The sequence below is a fragment of the Oncorhynchus mykiss genome, chromosome 27 (genome assembly GCF_013265735.2).
Source record: "Oncorhynchus mykiss isolate Arlee chromosome 27, USDA_OmykA_1.1, whole genome shotgun sequence".
NCBI lineage: Eukaryota > Metazoa > Chordata > Actinopteri > Salmoniformes > Salmonidae > Oncorhynchus > Oncorhynchus mykiss.
This window is the reverse complement of record NC_048591.1, coordinates 19,630,488-19,642,669: the sequence shown is the minus strand read 5'-3', so window position 1 is coordinate 19,642,669 and position 12,182 is coordinate 19,630,488. Positions and strand designations below refer to the sequence as shown.

General features: G+C 43.8%; 1 protein-coding gene across 1 annotated transcript in view; it reads left to right on the top strand.

Moving 5' to 3' along the window:
* Positions 1-803: 803 nt before the first annotated feature.
* LOC110507706 (septin-4) overlaps positions 804-12,182 on the top strand; it is a 70,244-nt gene continuing 58,865 nt past the window's right edge. Inside the window, exons 1-2 of the mRNA XM_036965597.1 lie at positions 804-1,174; positions 8,130-8,137. Coding sequence (XP_036821492.1) covers positions 1,123-1,174; positions 8,130-8,137 — 60 coding nt within the window. The 5' untranslated portion in view covers positions 804-1,122. The remainder of the gene's footprint in view (positions 1,175-8,129; positions 8,138-12,182) is intronic.

The window sequence follows — 12,182 nt, the reverse complement described above, 5'->3', positions numbered from 1 at the left end:
GTGCCATACTTTCACTTTCTCACTGAAGTTAAGTAGGCTACTGTATGACTTAATGTAATTAATAAATGTTGCTTTTGCGCTCAAGAATGAACTCATTTTAAATGACCTGAATAGCTGAAAAAAAAATTCTCTTCTACCAACAGGTTATATTTTCATACACAGAGATGGCCATGTCTCCTGGAAAGCCACTGAGTGTGTATGCTTTTGTTCTAGTCCTGCTCTAAGACATCTTATTCAGCTACAGTAATCGTGTTCCTGGTGAGCAGCTGTGATTGATAATTAAGTATTTCATATCCATTATTGAACATTTTGTTATAATGAAGCAGTCATTATAAAATGTCAATAGACTATCCAAAATAAGACAATAATTGTGCCACACTGGCTACCCAGACTCCGGCCAAACAGTATGCCACGCTCACGGACGTTGGTTTCGTATATAGCGAACGACCGAGCATGGAATAAGTTAGTGTGAATCGAACGGTCGGGCTAGTTTTTATTGTATTTAACTAGGCAAATCAGTTGATTAAGAACAAATGTATTATTATTTACAATGACGGCCTACAGTGGGTTAACTGCCTTGTTTAGGGGGGCAAAACGATAGATTTTAACCTTGTCGGGTCGGGGATTTGATGCAGAAATATGTCGGTTACTGGCCCAACACTCTAACCACTAGGCTACCTACCGCCCCAATATAGCCTAACCTACATGTACACTCTCTTATTATGTAATGAACGCAAACTGGACAATGCAACCTTCCTCCCTTCCGTACCTTTCTCAGGCACACGTGACCATATCCATCCTGCGCATCCATGTGCGATTGTTTTCATTCCGATGGTGGTGCAGGCTGTGCCGCTTGACGTCACGGTGAGTCTGGCTGGGCAGTACTGCTACTGAACAGTGCGCTGTTAAAATCTGAAGCTGCCATTCAGTGTTTTTGCACTTTAGAATAGGCATCGGTGCAAGGAACAGCAGTGGAAGACGAAGAGTAACATTTAATATAGGGTAGGTTGGTCGCAAGCCTCTCAGAATCACCATTGTCCTGCACAATAAATACACCACGTAACTCCCAAACGGAGGCTTGAAGAGTGTTGGCATAACATTCATTCATACGGCAATTGCAAAATGGAAAATTCGTCTTCCAACAACCGGTTTAGGACAACAATGTTCAACCACGGTGAGTAGTCAATCTAGTCTCTCTAGGAATGTGCCAATAAGTATCATATGCAAGTATCCTATCCTATCTCGGAGGAGAACGTCGGGAAAACAATTCCAAATGTGTTGGTTGGTTTGCATCGTAGGGGGTTCAGCGCCCTGCAGCATCTCGTGCGCTCTCACTCCCGTATTGGTTTGTTTTGGGCTCGTATTTATCTAGGCTGGGGCACATATTGCAAGTCGCACGAGTATTGCTTGTTAAAGTGGTGTCCTCAATTGATTAAACAGTGTCAGCTGAAGTTTCAGGGAGACGAGAAAGTAACCAAAACAGCTACAGTGTGCAACCCAAATGGATATGTCTATATTGTGGACGTTAGATAATTTTGCTCTAAAGATAATTTGCTCATCTTTTTTTAAAGTGTCCTGTCAGTTTGACAATAGAGGGGAGTTTGTTTGCCCATGTCAAACTCCCGCGAAAACCTGCTCCCAGAGTCGTTGCATATTTACTTTAAACAGAGGTCACAAACCAGACTTTTGGCACAGACTTTTGGCCCATGCTGTCCTTTTGGGCTGAGTTTTACCCTTTAAGGCAGGAAAGTAGATGAAAGAGCCATACATCCAAGTGATAGGCTATGCAGTTCACAAGAGGTGGTGGATATATAATTTGCTTGTCTAATCAGCATATTGATTACATTATTGGTTACCTCATCCATCAAATGATGTGATAAACCCAAAGGTTTTATAGGGCTAAGCCAAAACTCATGGTCAAAAGTTTACTTCTGTTGTGTGTATTTATGTTGTTATGCAAATTACCTCATAGGCTATGCGCATGTATAGTTCACTCAGGATGAGGTCGGCTGACAGGGACTAGCTAGTGCTCATATATACCTGAGACTCCGTTTACCCTTTACATGAACCCTGTTTATATAATCACAACTCTGTCATAGCAATGACAAAACAACATGCCTCCAGTCCAGTTCCATCACAGGTATGGTGCTGTTTGACCAAACCTATATGACCACTTGCACTGACTGAGAATATATTTCCTCCAATTGCATAAAAGTGCTTTATTCTTCAGCCAGACTCTGAGAAACTGGCTCATCTGTGTCTACACTGATAATCTCTGTATCAAGATGAGCATTGTTTTTACTGCTGAGTGACAGGTAGCTTGCCGTCTGACAAGGCCTTATCCAATGATGATGGCCTGACCACGATGACCTGACGTTTTTTTATTTTGCATACAACAGAAGCCATGGAGTGAATGAACCATTCACAATTGCACGCTGATTGTGTGTACTTGTGCCCAACTAATTATTTTCATTTTTAACTCTGTGCCCCAATGATGCCACCACGGATAAACATCTGGTTAGTCCAGCCTTCAAAGAAATAGGTAACAGAGAGAAAGGGGGATATACAGAGCCTGATCTACACCAGCAAAAACAGCCTGTCCTCTGAGTCCCACCCTTGAGAGCGAGAGACAGACACAAGTCTGACATCAGATCAGTGTGTTGATTTGTGAGGGAGGGCTCCATGCTGTTGGCTCATATGGATGTACTTTACAGCAGCCAGCCCAGTCAGCTGACGGTAGTGTATTCCTTTTTATATGGTATAAGTAGACTGAAACAGTGGCTTTTTCTTAGTGTCCATTGTCCCTTTTCCAAATACAGGTTGTAGGTTTCTGTGAACTCCACGATCCTCACTAAATTCTATTACTTTCTGAGACTGAGCAAAGTTTTTAATTTGGTCGCCTTCCTCCTACCGTTTTTAGCTGTCGACTGTCCCTGTTTATAGTAGCTCAAATTGGAATCTAGGCCAGTGTAATTAACCCATTTGAACTGATTTAACAAATGAAAAAAGGTATCTTTCTCAAACAAGGACAAATCTCAGACCAACCCAACCTGTGATACCCAAAACAATGGGAAGGAACCCTACTATTTTACAGTAGGAAGTTAAAGTAGAGAAAGCGGCTCTCCTCTGTAGTCCAGCTGGGAAAACAGCCAGTAGTGGTAGAGACAGAGGAGACTGAGCAGAGACTTGGGTTCAAATAGTATTGCAAACCTTACAAACACTTTGAGAGTTTGATTGAGCCTGTCTGAAGTGCCATATGGGCAGGATTTGGCAATTTTGTGACTCCCATTGACCACTGCACCAAGCAAGCTCAATCAAGCGTGGCTAAAGGTATTTGTAATTAAACAAATACCATTTGAACCCAGGCCCAGTCATAGTGGCTAGCGGTGGACATTCCTCAGTGAGAGCTTGTTGGAGAGACGCAGCCATCCAAGACCACTGTGGCTTCACTAAAAGCATCATGGCTAGAGAGGCACTCCATGTAGATCATCACAAAACCCACACTGAAATCAAGAAGGCCAGCCATTATATTATCAGTACAGCCATTGTTATAACAAAATAGCTATATACAGTACCTGTCAAGTTTGGACACACCTACTCATTCAAGGGTTTTTCTTAATTCTTACTATTTTCTAAATTGTTGAATAATAGTAAAGACATAAACTATGAAGTAACACATGAAATCATGTAGTAACCAATAAAGTGTTAAACAAATCAAAATATATTTTAGATTCTTCAAAGTAGCCACCCTTTTCCTTGATTACAATTTTGCTCACTCTTGGCATTTCCTCAACCAGCTCCACCTGGAATGCTTTTCCAACAGTCTTGAAGATTTTCCCACATATACTGAGAACTTGTTGGCTGCTTTTCCCTCTCTTTGCGGTACAACTCATCCAAAACCATCTCAATTGGGTTGAGGTCAGGTGATTGTGGATGCCAGGTCATCTGATGCAGCACTCCATCATGCTCCTTCTTGGTCAAATAGCCCTTAGACAGCCTGGAGGTGTGTTGGGTCATTGTCCTGTTGAAAAACAAATTATAGTCCCACTAAGCACAAACCAGATGGGATGGCTTATCGCTGCAGAATGCTATGGTAGCCATGCTGGTTAAGTGTGCCTTGAATTCTAAATAAATCACAGACAGTGTCACCAGCAAAGCATCATCACACCTCCTCCATACTTCACGATGGGAACCACACATGCGGGAGATCCTCAGTTCACCTACTCTGTGTCTCACAAAGATACGGCGGTTGGAACCAAAAATCTAATTTGGACTCATCAGACCAAAGGACAGATTTCCACCAGTCTAATGTACTTTGCTTGTGTTTCTTGGCCCAAGCAAGTCTCTTCTTCTTATTGGTGTCCTCTAGTAGTGGTTTCTTTGCAGCAATTTGACCATGAAGGCCTAACTCCTCTGAACAGTTGATGTTGAGATGTGTCTGTCACTTGAACTCTGAAGCATTTATTTGGGCTGCAATTTCAGAGGCTGGTAACTTTAATGAACTTATTCTCTGCAGCAGAGGTAACTCTGGGTCTTCTTTACTTATGACAATCCTCATGAGCCTGTTTCCTCATAGCTATTGATGGTTTTTGTGACTGCACTTGAAGAAACTTTCAAAGTTCTTGAAATTTTCAGGATTGACTGACCTTCATGTCTTAAAGTATTGAAGGACTGTCATTCCTCTTTGCTTATTTGAGCTGTTCTTGCCATAATATGGACTTGGTCTTTTACCAAATAAGGCTATCTTCTGTATACCACCCCTACCTTGTCACAACAACTGATTGGCTCAAACACATTAACAAGGCACACCTGTTAATTGAAATGCATTCCAGGTGACTACCTCATGAAGCTGGGTGAGAGAATGCCATGAGTGTGCAAAGCTGTCATCAAGTCAAAGGGTGGCTATAAAATATATTTTGATTTGTTGAACACTTTATTGGTTACAACATGATTCCATATGTGCTATTTCATAGTTTTAATGTCTTCACTATTATCTGCAATGTAGAAAATAGTAAAATTAAAGAAAAACCCTTGAATGTGTAGGTGTGTCCAATCTTTTGACTGGTACTAATATTATATATTACACACACACAGTGCATTCTGAAAGTATTCAGACCCCTTGACTTTTTCCACATTTTGTTACATTACAGCCTTATTCTAAAATGAATATAAATTGTGTTTTTTTCCATCATCAATTTACACACTATAATGACACTATAATGACAAAGCAAAAACAGGTTTAAAAAATATTTAAAAAAAACTGAATTATTACATTTACATAAGTATTCAGATGGTTTACTCAGTAAATTGTTCAAGCACCTTTGGCAGCGACTACAGCCTCAAGTCTTCTTTGGTATGACACTACAAGCTTGGCACACCTGTATTTGGGGAATTTCTCCCATTTTCTTCTCTGCAGATCCTCTCAAGCTCTGTCAGGTTGGATGGGGAGCGTCGCTGCACAGTTATTTTCAGGTCTCTCCAGAGATGTTAGATCGGGTTTAAGTCCAGGCTCTGGCTGGGCCACTCAAGGACATTGAGACTTGTCCCGAAGCCACTACTAAGTTGTCTTCACCCCAATCTGAGGTACTGAGCGCTCTGGAGCAGGTTTTCATCAAGGATCTTTCTGTACTTTGCTCGGTTCATCTTTGCCTCAATCCTGACTAGTCTCCCAGTCCCTGCTGCTGAAAAACATCACCAACACATGATGCTGCCACCACCATGCTTCACCATAGTGATGGTGCCAGGTTTCCTCCATATGTGACGTTTGGCATTCAGGCCAAATAATTCAATCTTGGTTTCATCAGACCAGAGAATCTTGTTTGTCATGGTCAGAGTCCTTTAGGTCCCTTTTGGCAAACTCCAAGCGGGCTGTCATGTGCCTTTTACTGAGGAGTGGCTTCCGTCTGGCCACTCTACCATAAAGGCCTGATTGGTGGAGTGCTGCAGATATGGTTGTCCTTCTGGAATGTTCTCCCATCTCCACATAAGAATTCTGGAGCTCTGTCAGACTGACCATCGGGTTCTTGGTCACCTCCCTGAACAAGGCCCTTCTCCCCCGATTGCTCAGTTTGACCGGTGGCCAGCTCTAGAAAGAGTCTTGGTGGTTCCAAACTTCTTCCATTTAAGAATGATGGAGGCCAGTGTGTTCTTGGGGACCTTCAATGCTGCAGACATGTTTTGGTACCCTTCCCCAGATCTGTGCCTTGACTCAATCCTGTCTTGGAGCTCTACAGACAATTCGTTCAACCTCATGGCTTGATTTTTGGTCTGACATGCACTGTCAACTGTGGGACCTTTTATATAGACATGTGTGCGCCTTTCCAAATCATGTCCAGACAATTGAATTTATCACAGGTGGACTCCAATCAAGTTGTAGAAACATCTCAAGGATGATCAATGGAAACAGGATGCACCTGAGCTCAATTTAGTTTCTCATACTAATAGAAAAACATATATATATTTTTAACTTTAATTTAATTTTATAAATACATTTGCAAACATTTCTAAGCCTGTTTTTTTTTTTTCTTCACTTTGTCAATATGGTATTGTGTTTAGATTCAATATTTTTTTTTTATATCCATTTTAGAATAAGGCTGGTACATAATAAAATGTGGGAAAAGTAATGTGGTCTGAATAGGCTTCCCCATCTTATATATTTTACTTGTCTACTGTCTTGGAAGACATTTTGTGACATGCCTTGCCAATTGCCGATTGCCGATTTTCAAGTAATGCATTTCAATCGGTGAAAGGGTAGACGGACGCCACTTACGGAAGTCACTTGGCCGGGCATTGCAGAGGGTCTTTGACCTAAAATGGGGTTTTACTGTAACTTCTTTTAAAAATAATGAAAACATGCAGCCCTTTGGTCGGCTGTGGGGATAATTAAGTGAGTGTGGATTAGGAATGGCTGTGTCTGAAGTGATCATAGCATACATACATGGTGGTGGTGTGAGTCTATAATCTCCTTATACCAGCTCCACATGTCCCCTCTGCTCTGGAGCCTCTCTGTAAGCCTAGCAGCCCTGTCTCTGCCTTGCTTTTCATTGAAAAAGTATTACTGCATGGAGGGAAAACTGTACTGAATAGAAAATCTCCAGCACACTGGTGACGTTGATGCTCTATATAATCTATGTGGTATCTAGATCACCCGTGTGCTGTATGTTCCTTTCTGTCAGTGCCTTGCTTTCAGTCAGGCCACATCTCCTGAGAAGGCCTAGGTAGGACTTGTGGGTTTATGTCAAGCCACTGCCCCTTTTGACGTAGTATACTGTGTATTGTATAAGCAGTAAGCATGCACTGTGTACAAGCACGCACAGTCTCTAGTACACACGGAAGTATGTGTATACTTTTCTCTCCCTCTCTAACACACATTTGATGTATTCACGCACGCAATCACTCTCCTAGATCCACAAACACTCTTTCACACACACGCAAACCCACACAAACACATACTTGCTTTCTGGCACTCCCTTGTGTTCACTCACTCACTCACTCACTCACTCACTCACTCACTCACTCACTCACTCACTCACTCACACTCTCACACATTGCAGTTTTTTAACAGCCAGGGGGTCTTTTAATAGGCATCAACAGCTGGTTAGTCAGACATTCAGTGTCAGCGACCTTGATAGCGATGATAAAGATGCTTTCGTCTTGTCTCCCTGGGTCTGGCTATCCAAGAACAAACCAGGCTAGGAGGTAGATCGGTATTATGATAACATCTCAGTGAAATAACCTGGTATTCATCTCCTGTACTTCCCAGCCAAGCCAACACCACAATCTGAACCTAACCAGATTGTATAATACATGAGCCAGATCAAACACAGATTGAGATTAACATCCATCTGTTCATCCCGGACCACTGCTAACACATTTCTCACTCGCTTAAAGGCCCATTCTCACAGGTGTGAAATGAAGTGTTTAGATAATAAAATATTTATAGAATTGTGTTATGCTGTAATATGTTTTGGACATCTCAGGATTTTATGGAATTTCAGATGGTTTTAATTTGTAGTGTTGTAAATAATGTATTTCCTTTTCCTGTATCCAATCGACCTCCTTCAACCTGTGTGTGTGCAATCTGGAACCATCTCCTGCTCTGCCATCCAATCCGATCTTCCTCTGGACAGATGATGAGGTAAGAAGACATTATTTTTCTTTCTTTGTGAAAAGGTTATTTTTGTTATAGTGAAAGGTGTTGAGTTGGGTAATGAATGTTTGCTGTGAGGATTTGTGTTGGCCGCCACATACCTGACAGGGTAGCAGGTGTACTGCTGTGTGGAAGTGGGTGTGGTCTGCTGTTGAACCCAGTTTGACTAGTTTCATGTCCCACGCAAAGTGACAGCTGAGACATCTCACTGAAGGAGCGACAGGTCTGTTTTTGACCCCATATGTGTGTGTGTGTGCGCGTGTGTTAACGGTGCCAACTTCCACTCCTACAATTCCACTGTCAGTAGCTTCCCATGAGGGCACCCAGTGAGTGATGGAGCCCTGTCACACAAACACACATCTCAGTGTTGTCTACATCCCATGGAATTTTGGGGGAAGAGGGGGAGGTTGGTCTCCAAACACAGCAGACAAACATCTCTGAGGAGGGAGGAGGACAGGGAAAGAAGAGTAGCGGGTAGCTGAGGAGGGGAGTGGATCCGTATGGGTGTGTGACAGAGCTGTTCCTTCCTCTAAGCAGCATTCCTTACCCCTGGGACACAAAGCGACTAACTGCTGCAGCACCAAGAGGGAACGCCCAGAGAGGAATTTTCAGTTCTCTACGGGATCCAGTCATGAGCTACAAAGAGGGTACAGAGCCACGTGATCGAGTGATGAGGCTAGAGGCTAGAGAGCCACTGGATCTACTGGGGTTTAGGTTTATGTAACAACCCCTCGTAGATATGAGAGAAGATCAATGAGGTCTTCAGATCCATGAATGTCTTCCCTGTTCATTCAACGTCACCGATGGTTTGACCACAAAGCATAAAGTGCAAACTTCAGCTCTGTGTAGCCTATCCTCTTCCACTGTGACCATCCCTGGCTTCAGCCCAGCACATGCTGGACTCTGGGATGTGGTGGGAAAGAGGGTGGCTGTGGTTTCCTCTCTCTCTAGTCTGAAAAAGACGCACACACACACACACACACACTCTCTCTCTCTCTGAGTGATGATGTCATCACTGTCCCTGGACAGTGCCAGTTCTGGGCAGGGAAGCACAGCAACTGTAATCACAGATTTCTTCACTGTCAACGAGGAAACCAGGGTTTCGCTCTCTCTGTCTCTGTCTGTCTGTGGCTTTTAGCCAACCCAGCATTCGGCCTATGTCCCTCGCCTTCACTGTGGCCATGGTGGAAGGACGAGGCTATCGTTAGACTTTATTAGCCTATTAACTAGCAGCTAGTACGTAGCTACTTCAGTGGATGGAAGCTGGGTGTTTTCCTTCCCCGTATGTGCCTACATGCGTGCCAATGGGTATCCTCCGGACGTCAAGTGTGTGTGTAGCCCCACCCTGTCCATCCCTCGCATGATTGACCGTGGTAAGCCAGTGAAGCCAGTTAACACAATGACAACGCCTGTAAAAATAGATGTGTGGGGTGTCGCCACCAAGCAGGCCTGGCTAGGGATGGGTGGTACGGGTTGGTTTTGATATCATGATTTGCTTTTGATGCTTTTCAACTACTCAAAAGTACTTTGTGATCTAGATCAAGCCTCAACCACTATAGTGTAATTGATTCATGCTCATATCCAAAGTTATAGAATAATAGATTATATACAGTACAGTTGATTCACTGCATGGATGGAATTATATCATCCAATACAGTACATTATCCTAGCTTTCCCTTTATCTGAGGACCCATGCCAAGTAATGGAGCCATTCTTCATCATATCACCAAACTTTGGGTTATTAGCTAAGTGGGTGGCGTACTGTGTCACTGCAACCAGAGTTGTCATTGTGTATTAAGCTCAGTGGGGAAGTGCTTGGGATTAATTATTCTCTCAGCTGGGGAAATGTGGTGTGTGATTGTGACATTTTAATTCGGACACCAAGTCTCTAGCTGTGACGGTGGCATTTTGTGACAGACCACCCTCAGGCTCTCAGTTTGACAAGAGGGGAGGGACACAATTGAGTTAGGGAGCTGTAAGACACGCAACACCCCACTGCGACACCCAAGGCTGTCGGAAGTCAAGAGCAGAGTGAAACTAAGTTAAGAATGAGTGTCTGTGAAGAACTTCGAATCAGCTCTCCGGGAGTCTGAATGGGTGCTCAGTTGAAGTTATCTGCCTCTCTCATCTCACGAGTTAAGAATGTGTCAATGTAGAACTTACAATGATCTACTACACTACAGTACACGGGCGTCACTATTCCTTGTCTCCTGTCCGCCCCTCTAGCCTCCATCTAGCAGAGTGGCTGTGGTTCTATGTTACTGATGTTCTGTCCCTGCTTAAGTCAGGATGGGCTGTTCATTCTCATCCATTACGAGAAAGCACTACACTTATTAAGTGCAGATCTACATCTATCTGTTTGCCCCTCCTCCCTTTTCTCTTTCCTCCCATCTCTCTCTTTCTTCACCCCCCCCCCCCCCCCCCCCCCCCCCCCCCACACCCCCACTCTCTTCCTCTCTCTCTCTCTACCCCCCCCCACCCCCCATAAATCCACCCCAGGGGATGCTGGGTAATGAGAGTTGACACTAATAACCACCTCAGGTTGTTTTGATGCTAGAGCACTTAACCCTTTACCTTCCAACGGCTTGAAGGATGTTTTGTTGTCGTGGATATGTTGCTGTGTCTAGCACCTAAAATAATATCGTCCTAATGGTCAATAAACATTGTCTTTATAAATGTTCCTCATTTGTTTCCATATGGAAGTGGTACGCTACAGATTTGAAATTCCAAGTCAAGACGGATGTAAAGTCAGACGAAGGCTCAATACTCTATAACTTCACTTCCTGTGATCAGTCACTACTTCCTGTCCCGACTAGGTCCTGTTAGTTCAGCAGACTCAGGGCTCGGTCCCCATCCAGCTCCACAGATGTTCCATGTCAGTTGGTGGCCACCCTCTGGTCCTCCTTAAGCCTCCATTCCCCAAGCTTTCAGTCGGTCAGAAGGTGACCCGGACATTCCTCGGAACCTCCAAAGAAATGGGCCCTGCCAAGCCTCTCTCTCCCCTCTGTCCCTCCAACAGAGAGGGGCCTGGCTATAAATATACCCCAGATTGATTCCCATGGCCCCTACTGGGGTCCCAGCAGTCACCCAGCTGGCCAGGGTGAGGGGGGGGGCACCACCAGGCTTGGACCAGAGAAGCCACTATCCTGCTCCAACTACCTCAGAAAGGATGAGGCTCCTGGGGCAAGAGGATGGGGGAGGGGTGGATGTTGAATGGGGTCAGATAGGATTAAAAGGTCCTGTAAATCCTCTACAGTTTAAATGTGACTAGTGGTCAACTTCTTTCCTTTTTCTAAGGACGAGCCTTAAAACCTGTCTGCTGTCCATCCTAGAGATGATCCCTGTTGACATTCAATATGTTGGGTAGTTTTCTGACACCGAGATTGCATTTGGAGCTGCAGAAAAAGAGCATGCCAGGTCTGCGTGTGAATCGTCATCTATTCTGTGTTGAGCTGAATTCTCTTCTCTAGAGTGTTACAATTGTTTAGTAGTTGCTGCATTTTCGCACACAACAGATGCTAAATTCCCAGTAACTTCTAGATATGGGGGGGAATCCTTTTCAATCCCAGCAACTGTAATGTAATGCTTACTGCAAACCAACAGACAGACACTGATCCCTAATCGTTTGCATGCATGCTTTGGGCTCTGGGCTCTCATTCTCTCTGACAAACTCCCTGCCTATATGCTATCGCTGAGTTCTGCTGACTTCTATCTACTGTAGACTGAATTCCCATCTAGCTTTCTCTGTGATACACAGCCTAGATGTGAGGATTGATTGACTTGTGTGTTTGTGCTGAATTTGAGGCTCTGACACAGACACCCGATCCTGTCAGTCTGCTGTGTGATGGAACACTAACTACAATGCTGCTCTCTGCATTCTAACATCCAGACATTTTATCATTCCAACTAAATGAAGCAGAGCAGACTGACTGAGTCCCTCCCTGTCAGACTGAGGCAGTGGTATATCTGATCTGCAGTATGGTAACTACACCTGACTGTCTGAGATCCTGTATTAGCTAATAAGACTTGTGAA